This window comes from Geotrypetes seraphini, chromosome 8 (genome assembly GCF_902459505.1).
Source record: "Geotrypetes seraphini chromosome 8, aGeoSer1.1, whole genome shotgun sequence".
Lineage (NCBI taxonomy): Eukaryota > Metazoa > Chordata > Amphibia > Gymnophiona > Dermophiidae > Geotrypetes > Geotrypetes seraphini.
The window spans coordinates 108,806,191-108,824,233 of NC_047091.1; the positions used below are offsets into that span (position 1 = coordinate 108,806,191).

At 44.6% G+C, this 18,043-nt stretch overlaps 1 protein-coding gene across 1 annotated transcript in view; it reads left to right on the top strand.

The window, feature by feature from the left end:
- STAP2 (signal transducing adaptor family member 2) overlaps window positions 1–18,043 on the top strand; it is a 78,042-nt gene that overhangs the window by 35,222 nt on the left and 24,777 nt on the right. Inside the window, exons 4-9 of the mRNA XM_033956529.1 lie at window positions 52–108; window positions 1,823–1,959; window positions 3,867–3,998; window positions 5,171–5,240; window positions 9,144–9,246; window positions 13,685–13,759. Of these exons, the coding sequence (XP_033812420.1) occupies window positions 52–108; window positions 1,823–1,959; window positions 3,867–3,998; window positions 5,171–5,240; window positions 9,144–9,246; window positions 13,685–13,759 (574 nt within the window). The remainder of the gene's footprint in view (window positions 1–51; window positions 109–1,822; window positions 1,960–3,866; window positions 3,999–5,170; window positions 5,241–9,143; window positions 9,247–13,684; window positions 13,760–18,043) is intronic.

Sequence of the window (18,043 nt, forward strand, 5' to 3'; positions counted from 1 at the left end):
AGGAGAAAAGCAGAGTGGTTTCACTTTTCAAGTCCTCTTTTCTGTTTGCAGGTTGAGAGCCTAGAGCAGCGAGAGCTTTGGAAAGGATTCATTTTGACAGTGATTCAGGTATGGTGGGTCAAAACCTAGCCAACAGGGAAAGAAATAAGGCCCAAACCCACATGGCCTTGCTCACATAGCCACCAACCTGGTGTTTTTCAAATGACTCCAACACTGTTTATGTTTAAGATTATAAATTATGGAAAATCTGTGTGTTTGGGTGGTGGGTGGTGGGGGAGGGAGGTAACTTATAGCTTTTATTTTTTGCCAAGGCACATTAGACAGAACAAAATATCCAGAAGTTCAGTAAACATAATAGAACCAAAAGGCATGATATACAGAATAACCATTATAGTATAGAGAGCAACCAGCAACAGTAATTTCCCCCCCCCCCAAAAAAAACAATCCCACATACAACAAATATCACTTTCACTGTACAGTTTTTCTCCACTCTTCATAACATTGCCACTTCCTAATAAAGCACCCCAGCCTGTGATACTTCAAGGCCATCAACCTATACAGAGAGTACCAGTCGTCCAGTTTAGTCAGCACTAATTGCATATCCAGAGCAGCAGACTGTTTCCAATTAGCTGCCAGCACCTGGTGAGCTGCCGTCAGGAACAGTTTAGTAAAGTAGACATCCCCCTCCTCCCAAATATTGTCATAATGATGCAGAAAGACTAACCCAATGGAGGGCTCAAGAGCCCTATGCAGAACAGATAAGGCTCGGAATACTGAGATCCAGAACCACATATGCAAATAAGGACCCAGGAGCCTGCACCCCCACCAACACTGCCCATTCTCCCTTCCAGAGAGTTTTGCTAGGAGAATAGTGGTGTAGTACCAGTGCAAGAATGCTTTGTACCCACTTTCCACCATCACAGTGGCCAAGCCAAATGTTGCAGTATGCTTCCAGGTCATATCCCATTCCTCTGGGGTTATATTCGGCCCAAATCTGCTTCCCAAGCTAACCTGTATTTCAGGTGGACAACGAGCTTACTATTAAAGCAGGCATATATAGCGGAAATCATGCCCTTTTTTACCTCCAGGCCCAACTGCTGTTCAAATTCTGTTTCTCCCCTCAGGAGCTCTCTCAGAATCCAGCCCGCTAAATATAGTCCTTCACTTGGAGATATGGGAACAACTCTCTAGGTTCCAAACCATATCTCTCCTGGAGGTCTCCAAAGGATTGCATCATCCGCCCCTCTATATCTATAAATTGCCCATAAATACCAACCCCCAAAGTTCCCACTGTTGAAAGACCTCTGTCCTATCCCCAGGGGCAATTCAGGATTAAACTGGAGTGGGGTATACCAGGAGTGTCGCCTTCCTGGCAGGGCCAGATGCTCCACCGAACACCAGACCCACAGGGTAGTCTCTACTGCTTCCAGACCCCCCCCCCCCCCGTATACTTCCTGCCACCCAGGAGACAGTGCAAATGGAGCTGGACCTATTAATGAAGGGTCTTGCTGTTGAAGGCCATTGATTCAAGGGACATAGGAGGGTGATGTCCTTAAAGTACAGGTCAAACCAGGTGAAAGATCCCTCTTCCAAACTGATATCTTCTTCTGGTGTTGCTTACTTTGATTTCAGCTTGTGCATTCATATTTATGGTTTAAGTCACTGTTCCCTGAAGCTGATAAGTCTATGGAACTTCATTAGATCTTTAGGTGGCCACATGTAGGCATGAATGAGTACAGAGTCTCCAGTATTGGGTGATGAAAGGGTTGTTCATTGCCCTAGAAAAAGATGCTGACCACTATCACTATTCGTGTTTCTGCAGCTGAGGATTCCAACTAACCTGATTCTGCTGCCAGGCCACCTGTGCATGCTGGGAGAAGCCTTGGACAAAGAGAAACAACGACTGTATGAGCAGCTGGACAGTCAGTACGATGAGCCTGTTAGTGAAGATAAACCTTCGTAAGTGCCAAATCCCATTCACCAGGGATACCTGTCTTCTAAATAATAATAACTTTATTTTTGTATACTGCCACACAGTTCTAGGCGGTTCACAAGAAAGAAGACTGAACAATCAGTGAAAATACATACAAATGTTAAAGAAATATAAGCAAAGGGGAACAAAAAGATATCAAGTGACAAATTTATCAAACAGATATGAGTGGCAGCTTCAGAACCGCTACTCAAACTTTGAACTCATTTACCAAGGCTACTGTCCAAATCTAGATCACAAGTACCAGGCCATTGCCTAAGCCTGTATTTCATTTATCAGGTCCACGTCCCAAGTCTGGATCCCATTTATCAGGGCCACCACCCCAGGTCTTGACCTCATCCACCAGGGCCTCTCTACAAGTCCAGATCCTAAGTACCAAGGCCATTACTTAAGCCCATTTTCCATTTAGTAAGATCATTTCCTGGGCACCACCCAAATCTGTCCAAGTCTAGAAGCCATGCACCAGATCACTGTCCAGGTCTAGATCCAATGCATCAGAGTCACTGCCTAAACCTTTATTCCATTTATTAGGGTGACTTCCGGGGTACCCCCCAAGTCTTTAACTTCACTCACCAGGGTTAATGTCCAAGTCTAGAATCCATGAGCCAGAATCACTACTTAAGCATGAATCTTCTTTACCAGGACCACCAGCAGGTCTTGACCTCATTCATCAGTGCCACTGTTGAAGCCTGGATCTCAAGCACCAAGGCTACTGCCTGAGCATAGATTTAATGCAGAGAGGCCTCAAAAATGAAAACTTTCATTTCAGCCATATGTAATCAAATGCGTGTGTGCCTTCTAGAGCAATGCATCTCAACCCAGTCCTCAGGGCACAGCCAGCCAATGTACTGTATTTTCAGGATGTCCACAATGAATGTGCATGAGGTGGATTTGCTTGCAAGGCCTCCCTGACATGCAATGACGTAGCAAGAGTGAGAGTCACCCCTCCCCCACTCTCATGTCTGCCCCCCCGCTCCCTCCCCCACCATGCATGTACCCCCTTCCCCGTACCTCTAGTTGTTCACCGCCACGAGTAACAACTTCAACATGCTCCTTGCAACTGCTATGGCTCTGTCTCTGACGTCACTTCCTATGTGCGGCATCCGGAAGTGGGAGAGCTGACGCAGTCATGAGGAACACATTAAAGTTGTTGCTCGTGGCGGTGAACAACTAGAGGTACAGGGAAGAGAAGGAGGGGGTGCATGCGTGGCAAGGGGGGGAGGGGGAAGAGGCAGAGGAGGATGGGTGCTGGCGTTCCCACCAACATGGCGGCCAGGGCAGACTGTCCCCTTACTGCACCACTGCTGACATACAAATGCATTTCAAGCAGATGCATTATGGATAGTTTGAAAAACAGATTGGCTTGTTCATTCAAAAATACAAGGACTAGGGGCACACAATGAAGCTACTAAGTAGTAAGTTTAAAACAAACTGGAGAAAATATTTCTTCACTCAATGTGTACCGGTAATTACATTCTGGAATTTATTGCCAAAGAATGTGGTAAAAAGCAGTTAGCTTAGCAAGGTTTAAAAAAGTTTGGACACATTCCGAAAGGAAAAGTTCATAAACCATTGTTAAGATGGTAAATAAAATCCATTGATTATTCCTGGAATAAGTTGCATAAAATCTGTTTTACTGTCTGGGATCTTGCCAAGTACTTGTGACCTGGATTGGCCACTGTTAGAAACAGAATACTGGGCTTGAGCATTCGGTCTGTTCCAATATGGCAATGCTTATGTTCTTATGTAGCAGAAGGCAGATGAGCATTCTCTAGGAATCTGAATCCAGACTACAAGACTTGGGAGCAAGGAGAAGACAGTCTTATATTGCAGACGCGGTTATGCAATTTCTTTATTATTTCTTCCATTTCACTAGCTGTTTCTTCAGAGTATCACGAATGGAGGCTCAAGCCCTGTTGGAGAGCAACCCCAAATGTGGAAATCTGCTGGTGCGTCCAGGCGCAGACCAGTCAAGCTTCTCCATCTCTATCTGCTATGTGCACTGTGGGTAAGAAAAACAAAGGAGAGATTCCCCTTTACTTCCCTGATTGGAACTTGAATTTATTTGTAACAGGATTCAACCTGTGTCCCTCCAGCACATCTCCCCAGTTACCCAGTTCCAGAAGGAAGATTTTGAGTCAGTCATGAATTTCTGACAACCCCCATTCTGATACATTCTGTTACTCTCAGTGCTGATTTCAATGGGTAGAATCATTGGCGTAGTAAGCGGGTCTGCCCCAGGTGGATATCATCTTGTTGGGGGTGCCGGCACCTCTTTGCCTTCCCCACACTATGCTCATATCCTCCCTCTCCCCCGCACCTCTTTAAAATCTTCACCAGTGGGAACAACTACTCTAGTCTGCTGCTTGCTCTGGCTTTGCTCCCTCTGAAATCACTTCTGGGTCAAAAAGCCAGGAAATGATGTCAGAGGGAAAGCCAACGTGAGCAGCAGGCTGGAGAAGCTGCTTGCGTTGGCAAAGATTTAAAGAGGTACAGGGGTGGGAAGGGAGGGCGCCAGTGTGGTGTGGGGGCGCTGAAGGAACGGGGGTGGCAGAGAGGAGGGTGTGGGGAGGTTGGCGCATTAAGTGCGAGAGGTGGCAAGAAGAGCACAGGGGGTGCCACAGCCCCAGGCGTCTCCTACCCTCGCTATGCCACTGGGTAGAATCAGGAACTACAAATACCCTTATGGGCTGTAAATTCAAAACCAAGACTGGCCAAAATGTCTCCTTCTGGATAGGACCATGCTGAGGGCTGTGCAAGTGGTGTACCGCACAGGTTATAAGGGGGGATGGGACACCGGGGGCATGTCTCACAGAGTATGATTCTGGCTTGGCACACTACTACTGGGGGAACTGGCTTACCCAGTCACTTTGCACCAACACTGGCAAAGAGCTTCATATCAGGAGTATCAATTCCATTTTTTTTCTGGGACAGGTGGATCCAGCCCAGGTTTTACCCTCTTTTATTCACAGACTTAGTACTATTTCCCTAAGACAGATTTCTATGAGGCCTACATGAAGTGAGGGAAAACGAGTATTGATTCAGCCTGGAAAGTGGGTACTAGTGCATGGAAATCCACTGCCCTCAGAGGCTTGGGAGCTTTGAATCAGACTTTCTGAACACCTAGTGCTGAGTTGGCAAATCTTCAGCCAATCCTCTTTCTTTTCTGTTCTGTTCCAGCCAGCCAACTACAAAGCACTACAAAGTGAAAGCGATCAGAAAGGAGTATATATTACAAGTGGAGCCGCCTGTGAGTATGTCTTCATTATCTAAAGTCTATCTGCCAGTCATTGGGGCTGTCTCTACTAAAATTGCCTAACACCCAGGGCTGCTGAGTAGGGGGAGAAGGTTAGAACCTTGGAGCCATGCAATAGGAAGATGCCAGAAATTGAAGCTTTTTTGTCACTGTCTGACAGGTCCAAGATCAAAGATGGAGTGAAATACCTCGTACAGTAAAATCTTGGATTGCAAGTAACTTGGTAGGCAAGTGTTTTGCAAGACAAGCAAAACATTTTATTAAATTTTAACTTGATATACAATCAAGGTCTTGCAATACGAGGACATACAGTATTTTGGATTAAAGTTTTGGGGTTGTGGAGTTTCCATTATTTCTTATGGGGAAATTTGCTTTGATATACGAGTGTTTTGGATTACAAGCATGTTTTCAGAACAAATTATGCTCGCAAGCCAAGCTTTCGCTGTATTTTGTTTTTTCTTTTCTGGCCAGTGGGTCTCAAATCACTGCTGGTGGTCTGGCTGAGAGTTAGATGTTCATGAAAAAGTTTGTAGGGAGGTTCCAGTGGAGGCTATTGTGTAGAGCAGTGTTTCCCAAGTCGGTTCTGGAATACCCCTTTGCCAGTCAAGTTTTCAGGATATTATATTATATTTCAAAATGGAATCTACTATTGCCCTCCTAGCATGAGTTCAGAAACGAACACAGTATAGAAACATTTGACACGGTCAACCGCACTCTGCTGGTAAATAGACTAGCTGAAATTATAAGGGGAGGAGCAGTCCGCCCTGGGCACCGTCTTGGTGAGGGCACCAGCACCCATCCTCCTCTCTGCCCCCCAGCTCCTTCCTGACCCCCTTCCCTTTCCCCGTACCTCTTCAATTTTCCCAACACGAGCAGCATCATGAACTTGCTGCCTGCATTGGTGTCGGCTCTCTCTGACATCACTTCCGGGTCCCGCGCCTAGGAAATGATGTCAGAGGGAGAGCAGACACGACGCGGGCAGCAATTTTGTGATGCTGCTCACGCCAGGAAAATTAAAGAGGTACGGGCGAATGGAAGGGGGCGCATGCATGGCAGGGCAGTCGGGAAGGAGCAGGGGAGGGGTGCCACTGCTCCGGGCGCCATTAACCCTCGCTACGTCACTGAATAGGAATTTCAGGAATGGTGTTTCAATTGTTCCAAGCCTTCCCGATAAAAAGACACTAAAGAGTGTTAAAAGATGGAGCCTTCTCCGACTGGTGAGTGGGTGAGATAGAGATCCTTGTGGGTCTCCACAAGGATCACCCATCTCACCACTATTATATAACATCTTCATGACCACACTGAATTTGATATTCCTCAGACCAGGGGAATATCTCTTCTCTTACGCAGGTGATGTCTTTCTACTAGAGAATGACACGGTGACAAAATTCATCACCATTCCCGTCCCCGCGGATAACCGCGGGAAATAATCCCATGTCATTTTCTAGTGTCTATTTCAACCTTAGTCCTTCTACACCAGCATTCTTCAAAGCAAAGCTTGCGGGTCAGTGGCTGTGCTTATGTGAGCCAAGGATAATGAAGCCATTATGACATCACTGATGTGATTGGTTCTTAGGCACTGGTGGAATGAGGCACTATGACATCACAATATCTGCTCTGGATACCAGAGACTGTCATTCTGTAGTGTCTGTTTCAACCTCAGTCCTTCTACACCAGCATTCTTCAAAGCAAAGCTTGCGGGTCAGGGTTGTGCCCAATTATACTCTGATTCTTCCCTCTCTCCTTAAAGAATGACATGAAGATGGTTTCCCGCGGTTATCCGCGGGGACGGGAACGGTGATGAATTTTGTCACCGTGTCATTCTCTACTTTCTACTAATCCCTGCAAGTCTGAACCAAGTAAGCTTGACTACCATATTGTCCTGAACAATAACTAAAGTGCAAGAATGGACGGGGAGATACTATCTCAAACTAAACACTGAAAAAATCCCCTATTATGGTTTAGGTGACACACACACCTAATCCCATCTGCCATTACTCTGACAACTGAAACCAGCTTCAATATTGAGAAAACCTGCAAGTACTGGGAGTCACTTTAGATAGCTCATTAACGCCCCATTTTATGAAGCCGCATTAGGCTTTTTTATTCTTGGCTGCAACGGTATTAGCTCTGGCGCTCATATGCATTCTATAAGTGTCTGAGTTAATACCGCCACGGCCATCGATATAAAAGCCTAACACAGCTTTGTAAAAGGAGCCATAAGTTTTAAAGATCATGTTAATAACTTAGTCCGAAAATCCTTTTTTCATCTACGAAAACTAAGAAGAGTAAGACCCTGCTTCTTCCAACAGCACTGCTTGTAACCCACCTAGAACTCAAATTAATGACGATTTGGTGGTATATAACATAACATATCCACAATGAATATGCATGAAAGAAATTTGCATACAGTGGAGGCAGTGTATGTTAATCAATCTCATTCATATGCATTGTGGATATCCTGATTGGCAAGGGGGTACTCCAGGACAGACTGTAGAGTACAGACCTAGATCATCTGCATGGCCTTCAGATATCTACATGATTGTATCCCTCACTGCTTCTCGCCAGCCCTATATATCTCACCTACCACTTTCTGTTTAGGCAGGAAAATTTCAGTGATATTTTTTTAAAAATGCATAATTTTCTCTTAAAATATCCATCGTGACAGCTTTTATATGTTGAGACCTTAGCATTCCATTACATCTGGTCTTATGTTCTGGTTTTCCTCCATTTATAATATTGAAATGTGTGTTCTTTCTTATTTATCCACCATCTACTTTGATGTTTGCTAGTTTGTAACCTAAGCACATAGGTTCTATCTTAGTGGGTCAGACCTAGCAGTATCCTGTCTCTGACATCCAGATCAGATGTACCCAGCAGATCCCAAAGAGTAACATAGTAAATGATGGCAGATAAAGACCCGAATGGCCCATCTAGTCTGCCCAACCATACATGAGTAGATCTATTTCTTGTCTCTCACTCTCAGGGACTAGCAGTGGCATTCCCAGATCTACCTGGCTAATAATTTTTTTTTCATGGATTTTCTCTAAGAGCTTGTCCAAGCTCCTTTTAAGCCTAGCTGTCTTAGATGCCTTGACCGCATCCTCTGGAATCACAGAAATACTGACTGCCATGGGTTTAATATTACCCCTCTTTCTTCATGTATTTTTAATCTTTATTCCTGGGCAAAAATATTCCTGCCAATCTGTTTGCTTTAGTGGCTGCTACAACACATTAAGCTATAAAATTTCAAGATATTGTCCACATTGATTCAAAGACCTTTCTCGGGAAGGGAGGGGGGGGGGGTTCAACTCCTAACATGAAAACAAGCTTCGCACACCTATCAGAAGTGTGGTTTTTCCTATGTGCCATCATAGTAACATAGTAAATGACTGCAGATAAAGACCTGAACAGTCCATCCAGTCTGTCCATTAGTTACACGCCTTATAAATTCACTTGGCTTTTTGCTGTTTCTCTCTTACTCTATTGCTAGGGTTATCAGATGTCCGGATTTCTCCGGACATTTCCTCCTTTTGAGGACATACCTGGGGGTCTGGATGGCTTTTCAAAACCTGGCACTTTGTCCAGGTTTTGAAAAGCTTTCCTCCACATCGCGTCAGGCAGGAGGGCATCCGCACATCCGTGGATGCCATGCAATGTCACATGCGCGCATGCATGTGACATCATCACGTCGCATACACACGTGCAGATATCCTGCCTGATGAGCACAGGCAGCGGGGGAGGGGGATTGGGCGGGGGTATTTGGGGCGGGGTTGGGTGGTACTAGGCAGAAATTGGGGCAGGTCTAGGGGGTCCAGATTTTCCAAACGGAAAATCTGGTAACCCTATCCATTGCCCGCTCTTGTTTCTCTAAATGCATCACCTTCATTTTTCCAGAGGAACTTCTCTTCGCTCACAGAGATTGTGAACTATTTTGTGGCGAACACACAGAACAAATTAACCCCTTTTGAATGGGACGACAATTATGAAGAACAAATAAGTAGGTCTGAGGTGTGAGCTGTGTGTGTGCGCAGCTTGGTGTGAGGACAAATGCATTTATGTGTATGCTTCATATTTAATGTTTATTTATACTTGAAATACTGCTCTAGAGAAGCCTTTCAGAGCAATTTACAAATCCAAATCAGTGTAGGAGAAATAGGAAAGGAAATGCATTATGGATAGGACAGAGAGGAGTGTAGATTTAATTTACCACGATGAGCCAGATGCCATAGTCCATGGACAGGGGTGATCACACAGGGGTGTTTACAAGTATAGGACCTGGTGCATGAAGAGCTGTGACTGACAGGTGTGTATCAGGCAGCATAGATGGCCATTTTGAGGAAATGATTTTAGCCAGGGCAAGAACTGGCAACAGTCCAGAGACAAACTCTACCCATCTGTCAGAAGGCAATATTTCCTTCCTGTAAGGGTGAAGGATGATTGGAATTCCAGAACCTCTGAAGCAGTGGCCTAGTAAAGGGGGAAGGGGCAGACTGCTCAGGGTGCCATCTTGGTGGGGGCGCCGGCACCTCTACGTCCCCCCATGCTATACTCGCACCTTCCTTTCCCCGCCCCTCGTATCTCTTTAAAATCACAACTACTCTAGCCTGCTGTTTGCACTGGCCTGACTCCCTCTGAAATCACATCCGGGTTGCGGGGCCAGGAAGTGACATCAGAGGGAAAGCCGGCGTGAGCAGCAAGCCAGAGAAGCTGCTTGCACTGGTGAAGATTTAAAGGGGTATGGGGTAGGAAGGGAGGGTGCGAGTGTGGCGCGGAAGGAGTAGGGGGTGAGGGTTGCACGGAAGGAGCAATGTGTGGCGAGGAGGGAACGGGGGAGGGTTGGCATGGAAGGAGTAGAGGAGGGCACAGGTAGGCACCATCACCCTGGGTGCCTCCTACCCGCACTATGCCACTGCCCTGAGGGACCCATGATTGGGCTATATATGATTTGACTGTGGCAAGAGTGATAAAAGTAACTTAAAATTTGACCTTTGTGCTTTTTGCTAGCCATAAGAGAATGAATAATGACATCAAGAGGCCAAACCATCCACCTACAGCACCCTCCAACATGCTAGACAGGATTTAGACTCCATCGCTATACAGACAGAACTCTCATTACTTGGTTTGATTTCATATGTCTGCTGCCATTTAGATCATCGCATATTTATTCTTCTCCTTTTATTAGAACTTACAGCAACTTTTGACTAGGTCACACTCTTATGCTTCAAAGACTCATATAATTAGGCAGTACTGGCACAACTTACAATTGGTTTGTCTCCTATTTCAGCTTAAGCAAATATCAAACACTTTTTAGGCATGAGCAATTAGGAAATTACACTTACTGCCCAGGAACAAAAATTGTGTTATGTGGAGGGACATTTTTGATAAGCTGTCTACGTCCGAGTTTTGACGTTTGGGGAAAAACATCCAGAAATCCAGTAGAGAAAATGTCCATTTTTGATACTGGAAGATATCTTCTTTTTTTTTTTTTTAATGGCTTATCTAGATGTTTTGGCCATTAATGTGTACATCTTTTTTGGCCATTTTTGAATACAATAACGTCCAAATGAAAACCACACAAAAACAAGCCATTGGAATGGCCAAGCAACCAGCATTCCTAGCAAACTGGCCACACAGACAGGTGAGCAGAGGGGCACTCTAGGGGGTACTGCAGTGAATGTCACATGATAAAGTCCCAGATACATATATCACTATATCTCTCTCCCTGACTACATGGATCTTCCGTTGTAAACCGCTTTGAACTTATGGTATAGCGGTATATAAGAAATAAAATTATTATTATTATTTATCTTTAATCTTATCTATTGTTTTGCCTTTTGTCTTTGTTTTGTTCTATTTCTATCATTTAAATTTCTACAGAATTCTACTGTTCAACGGCTCCCCCTTCTGCTTCTATTCCTTTCTCTCCTCTCTTCTACCTTCCAAAGTATTTAGATCAATGCTGTCTTGTTAAAATGTTTATTTTATTTTTATTTTTCCTCTAACTCTACTTTTCACTTCTCTATTACCCTCCAGGTACTTTAGTTAGATTGTGAGCCTTCGGGACAGTAAGGGAATTTTTCAAGTACCTTTCTTATTTCTAATCTTAATGTATATTTTCTGTAAACCGCTTAGAACCTAACGGATGTAGCGGTATATAAGAAATAAATTACATTACATTACATTACATTACATTATTATAAACTGTTTATATTGTATGGTGAGCCCTCCAAAACCAACCCCAAACTTACTGTACCTACCCGTATACCACAATAATAGCCCTTATGCCTTCAGGTGTGGGTTTTGGAAGGCTCATCATACAATATAAGCAGGTTATAGTGTGACATTTACTGCAGTAACCCTTAGAGCGCCCCTCTGATCTGTTGAGCTGTGATTGTGTGGCCATCTTAGGCTATAATATAGGCTGATATGTACTGTTTCTTTCACATCTTTGGGTGGTAGGAGGGGGGTCAGTGACCACTGGGGGAGTAAAGGGGGGGTCATGCCTTAATCCCTCCAATGGTCATCTAGTCAGTTTGGGCACCTTTTTGACCCTTATTAATTTTAAAAAAACACTTCTAGTCCTAACAATCTAAATGGTGCCCTGGGCTTTTTATTAAAAGTTTGATTATCCCTGCAGAACATCCAAGTCCTAAGTCTGCCCAAAACACGCCTCAAACCTCCCCCCCCACCCCCCCCACCCCCACCCCCTTTACAATTTAGATGCACTGGAGACAAAATGACCAGAAAGACATCTAGAAAGTCAATTTTGAAAATGGTCCCTTGGACATTTTGACCAGTAAGACGTCCAAGTGCCTGTTTATGCCATCCTTTGGATGTCTATCTTTTTTTGAAAATGAACCCCATAGTGTAATTGTTGTAAACCGCCTGGACGCTCTGCAGTAGTCAGTTTATCAAATAGTAAATACACTTGCAAATGCACAAAGCTGTAAGGATGTGACTGCTGTGTTGTGTTGATCATTGTGTTGCAGTAACCAGATAGTTTCATGTCAGAAGAGATGGAGCTATTTTTAGGAAAAATAGGGGTTTAGCCTGTCTGTTATGACATGGAGCTCTCTGGTCAACTTAGGGTAGGGATGAGCAACCATCGTCCTGGAGGGCCACATACACAGTCGGGTTTCCAAGATTTCCACAGTGAATATGCATGAGATTGATTCTCATGTACTGTTTCCATCATATGCAAATAGATCTCATTCGTGTACATTGTGGAAATTTTGAAAACCCAACTGGATGGTGGCCCTTGAGGACTGTGGATGCCCACCTTTGCCGTAGGGCTTCCCAAGCCAGTCCTGGTGACTTCATAGCTAGCAAAATCAATAAAAGTAGAGATGGAAGAGATGTATCAACTGGGACTTTGTTGCAAAAAAAAAGATTTTATTTGCTTATTTATGGAATCCTATGGAAGGCACTTAGGTGCCGAAACACTGGCCCTGCTGAGTCAGGTTGCTTTTTGCAATAAAGTCCCAGTTGATACATCTCTTTCATCTCTACTTTCGTTGGTTATGTTTGATATTTTGTAGAGATGTCCTCTCTATTCTCTGTTTGACCCCATAGCCAGTCCAATTTCAGTTTTCAGGATTTCCACCATATATATGCATAAAATCAATTTGCACATACAGGATTCCAGCATGTACAAATGTATCTCATGCATATTTATTGTGGCTGCAAAATTAGCAGGAATGCTGGTCTGGAAAAACTTTGATGTAGACATTTGTTTGTAACAGAGGTACCTCTGTTCCTTTATGTGTTCACATTGCAAGGACTGTTGAGTTTGTATTTGTTATTGTTCTATTTCTGTGTGAGCAAAATATATTTCTCAGCAATATCTCTCATCCAATTATACAGTGATACCTCGGAATCCGAACTTAGTCCGTTCCAGAACCCCGTTTGAGTTTCAAAACGTTTGAGTTCCAAGACAATTTTTCCCATTGAAAATAATAGAAACTGGATTAATCCGTTCCTTGGTCGCACAAACTCAGCAAGATTTGGCCCCCTGGCATAGAAAGAAAGCTCGGGCCCCAACCGGCAGAGACAGCAAGATCGGGCCCCCATGGTAAAGACAACAAGATCGGGTCCCCCAACTGGCATAGACAGAAAGTTTGGGCCCCCGCTGGCATAGGGAGCAAGATTGATAATGGCAACTGCAAGTGGTGCTCAGCCCAAAGCTTCCCTCTGATGCGAACCGACTAGGCGGAAACAGGAAGCTGCATCAGAGGGGAAGCTTTGGGCTGAGCAATGCTTACAGTTCCCGTATGTTCAGATTCCAATGCAGCGTTCGGATTCCGGGGCAAAATTTAATTTAAAAATAGTTTGGATTCCAAGTTGTTCGAGTTCTGGAGCGTTCGGATTCCAAGGTTCCACTATATTTGATTTTAGAAGCCACCTGGTTTCACAATCTTCTTTTCTGATTCTTTTAGCTTTTCCACAAGTTGATGATGAAAGTGGAGAAAGCATGGTCCAGAAGGTTCCGATCCTTCCTTCACCTCCCCCAGGTAATGCTCTCTGCCTTATACTGGAGCTAAGAGAGAAAATACTACACATCCACAACTTCTAAAGTGCAAGCACTTCCCCCACCAATTACATCACCTTCTGTTTTAGGCCTCTCAAGTACTCTAATAATCCTCTGCTGCTTTACTAGAAGGGAAAAAAGACAAACTAAAAATAACTCAATGAAATGGTGATAAGGGCAGCAATCTTAGATTTCAACAGCCTTCAAATGTCGATGGTGCATTCCAGGTTATGTCACCTTGGTCCAGAGCTGGCCCAAGGTATCTGATATCTTAGACAAACCTTCAACCATGCTCCCTCCTTCCCCTTCTAGGGCATCTCAAGGTCTTCCTCAATCCTACTCATATTCAGTATCACCCTTCCTCCCACCATAGTGTCCAGCATCTTCCCCAGTGTTCAGCATTTTTCTCCTTCCCTATTCACCCCTCTCCCTTTGTGTCCAGCATCTTTTTTCTTTCCATTAACATCCCCTCCAATATCTCTCCTCCTCCCTGTTCAAGGTGTTCGGCAGTTTCCCTTTCCTTCCTTACTCCCTCTGGGACAGCACCAACACAGCAGTCAGCATACCTATGGAAGACATTGTGGCTGGTGTGGGGCCTTCTAATAGGGTTACCAGACGTCCGGATTTCCCCGGACATGTCCTCCTTTTGAGGACGTGTCTGGGGGTCTGGACGGCTTTTCAAAATCCGGCATTTTGTCCAGGTTTTACATAACAACATAAGAATTGCTGCTGTGGGGTCAGACCAGTGGTCCATCGTGCCCAGTAGTCTGCACACGCGGCGGCCCCCAGGTCAAAGACCAGTGCTCTAAATGAGTCCAGCCTCACCTGCGTACGTTCCAGTTTAGCAGGAACTTGTCCAACTTTGTCTTAAATCCATGGAGGGTGTTTTCTCCTATAACAGACTCCGGAAGAGCGTTCCAGTTTTCTACCACTCTCTGGGTGAAGCAGAACTTCCTTACCTTTGTACAGAATCTATCCCCTTTCAACTTTAGACAGTGCCCTCTCGTTCTCCCTACCTTGGAGATGGTGAACAATCTGTCTTTATCTGCTAAGTCTATTCCCTTCAGTATTTTGAATGTTTTGATCATGTCCCCTCTCAGTCTCCTCTTTTCAAGGGAGAAGATGCCCAATTTCTCCAATATTTCACTGTACGGCAACTCCTCCAGCCCCTTAACCATTTTAGTTGCTCTTCTCTGGACCCTTTCGAGTAGTATCATGTCCTTCATGTATGGTGACCAGTGCTGGATGCAGTACTCCAGGTGAGGGTGCATCATGGCCCGGTACAGTGGCATGATAACCTTCTCCGATCTGTTCGTGATCCTCTTCTTTATCATTCCTAGCAGACAAATGGTGACGGAACCCACAAGGGAAAAAGCGATATTGGATCTGGTCCTCACAAATGGAGAGAGTATCTCTAATGTTCGAGTGGGTGCTCACCTGGGTAGTAGCGATCATCAAACGGTTTGGTTTGATATAACGGCTAAAGTGGAGAGCGGCCGCACGATACTTAAAGTCCTAGATTTCAAACGTACGGACTTTAATGCAATGGGAAAGTACCTGAAGAAAGAGCTGTTAGGATGGGAGGACATAAGAGAAGTGGAAAGACAGTGGTCTAAGCTGAAAGGAGCGATAAAAATGGCTACGGACCTTTATGTGAAGAAAATCAATAAAAACAAGAGAAAAAGGAAGCCGATATGGTTCTCCAACCTAGTGGCTGAGAAAATAAAGGCGAAAGAGTTGGCGTTCATGAAATATAAAAAAACCCAAGAAGAGGAGAGCAGAAAGGACTACAGGATGAAACTGAAAGAAGCCAAGAGAGAGATACGTTTGGCGAAGGCACAGGCGGAAGAACAAATGGCTAAAAATGTAAAAAAGGGAGATAAAAATTTTTTCAGATATATTAGTGAAAGGAGGAAGATAAAAAATGGAATTGCTAGGCTAAAAGATGCTGGGAACAAATATGTGGAGAGTGATGAGGAGAAAGCAAATGTGCTAAACAAATACTTCTGTTCTGTGTTCACAGAAGAAAATCCTGGAGAAGGATCGAGATTGTCTGGCAAAGTTACACGAGAAAATGGAGTAGATTCTGTGCCGTTCACGGAGGAGGGTGTTTATGAGCAACTTGAAAAACTGAAGGTGGACAAAGCGATGGGACCAGACGGGATCCATCCCAGGATACTAAGGGAGTTCAGAGAGGTTCTGGCGAGTCCTATTAAAGACTTGTTCAACAAATCTCTGGAGACGGGAGTGATTCCTGGGGATTGGAGGAGAGCGGATGTGGTCCCTATTCATAAAAGTGGTCACAGGGATGAAGCAGGAAACTACAGGCCGGTGAGCCTCACTTCAGTTGTTGGAAAAATAATGGAAGTGTTGCTGAAAGAAAGGATAGTGTATTTCCTTGAATCTTATGGGTTACAGGATCCGAGGCAACATGGCTTTACAAAAGGTAAATCGTGCCAAACGAACCTGATTGAATTTTTTGATTGGGTGACCAGAGAGCTGGATCGAGGACATATGCTAGATGTAATTTACTTGGATTTCAGCAAAGCCTTTGATACAGTTCCTCATAGGAGGCTGTTGAACAAACTTGAAGGGCTGAAGTTAGGACCCAAAGTGGTGAACTGGGTCAGAAACTGGCTGTCAGACAGACGCCAGAGGGTGGTGGTTAATGGAAGTCGCTCGAAGGAAGGAAAGGTGACTAGTGGAGTCCCTCAGGGTTCGGTGCTGGGGCCAATCCTGTTCAATATGTATGTGAGTGACATTGCTGAAGGGTTAGAAGGAAAAGTGTGCCTTTTTGCAGATGATACCAAGATTTGTAACAGAGTAAACACCGAAGAGGGAGTGGAGAATATGAAAAAGGATCTGCAAAAGTTAGAGGAATGGTCTAATGCCTGGCAACTAAAATTCAATGCAAAGAAATGCAGAGTAATGCATTTGGGGATTAATAATAGGAAGGAACCGTATATGCTGGGAGGAGAGAAGCTGATATGCACGGACGGGGAGAGGGACCTTGGGGTGATAGTGTCCGAAGATCTAAAGGCGAAAAAACAGTGTGACAAGGCAGTGGCTGCTGCCAGAAGGATGCTGGGCTGTATAAAGAGAGGCGTAGTCAGTAGAAGGAAGAAGGTGTTGATGCCCCTGTACAGGTCATTGGTAAGGCCCCACTTGGAGTATTGTGTTCAGTTTTGGAGACCGTATCTGATGAAGGATGTAAGAAGACTTGAGGCAGTCCAGAGGAGGGCGATGAAAATGATAGGAGGCTTGTGCCAGAAGACATATGAGGAGAGACTGGAAGCCCTGAATATGTATACCCTAGAGGAAAGGAGAGACAGGGGAGATATGATTCAGACGTTCAAATACTTGAAGGATATTAACGTAGAACAAAATCTTTTCCAGAGAAAGGAAAATGGTAAAACCAGAGGACATAATTTGAGGTTGAGGGGTGGTAGATTCAGAGGCAATGTTAGGAAGTTCTACTTTACGGAGAGTGTGGTGGATGCCTGGAATGCGCTCCCGAGAGAGGTGGTGGAGAGTAAAACTGTGACTGAGTTCAAAGAAGCGTGGGATGAACACAGAGGATCTAAAATCAGAAAATAATATTAAAAATTGAACTAAGGCCAGTACTGGGCAGACTTGCACGGTCTGTGTCTGTATATGGCCGTTTGGTGGGGGATGGGCTGGGGAGGGCTTCAATGGCTGGGAGGGTGTAGATGGGCTGGAGTAGGTTTTAACGGAGATTTCGGCAGTTGGAACCCAAGCACAGTACCGGGTAAAGCTTTGGATTCTTGCCCAGAAATAGCTAATAAGAAAAAATTTAAAAAATTTAAATTGAATCAGGTTGGGCAGATTGGATGGACCATGGGTCTTTATCTGCCGCCATCTACTATGTTACTATGTTTAAGTTTTTCATCTCCTTGGCTATTTTTTCCTCGTAGTCTCTTTTGGCCCCTTTTAACTCCTTATGGCACCTGCGTTGATGTTGTTTGTGCTTATTCCAGTTTTCATCCGTTCTTGACCTTTTCCATTCCTTAAATTAAGTTTTCTTGTCTCTGATCGCTTCCTTCACCTCTACAGTGAGCCACGCCGGTTCCTTGTTCTTTTTCCTCTTGGATCCCTTGTTGATACGCGGTATCCTGTGTCCTTAAAAAGGGACCAAGCTTGCTCTAGCGTTTTTACAGTGCTTATCCTCTTCTTAATCTTCTTCCCCACCATGAGTCTCATCCCTTCGTAATTCCCTTTTCGGAAGTTCAGTGCCGTGGCTGTCATT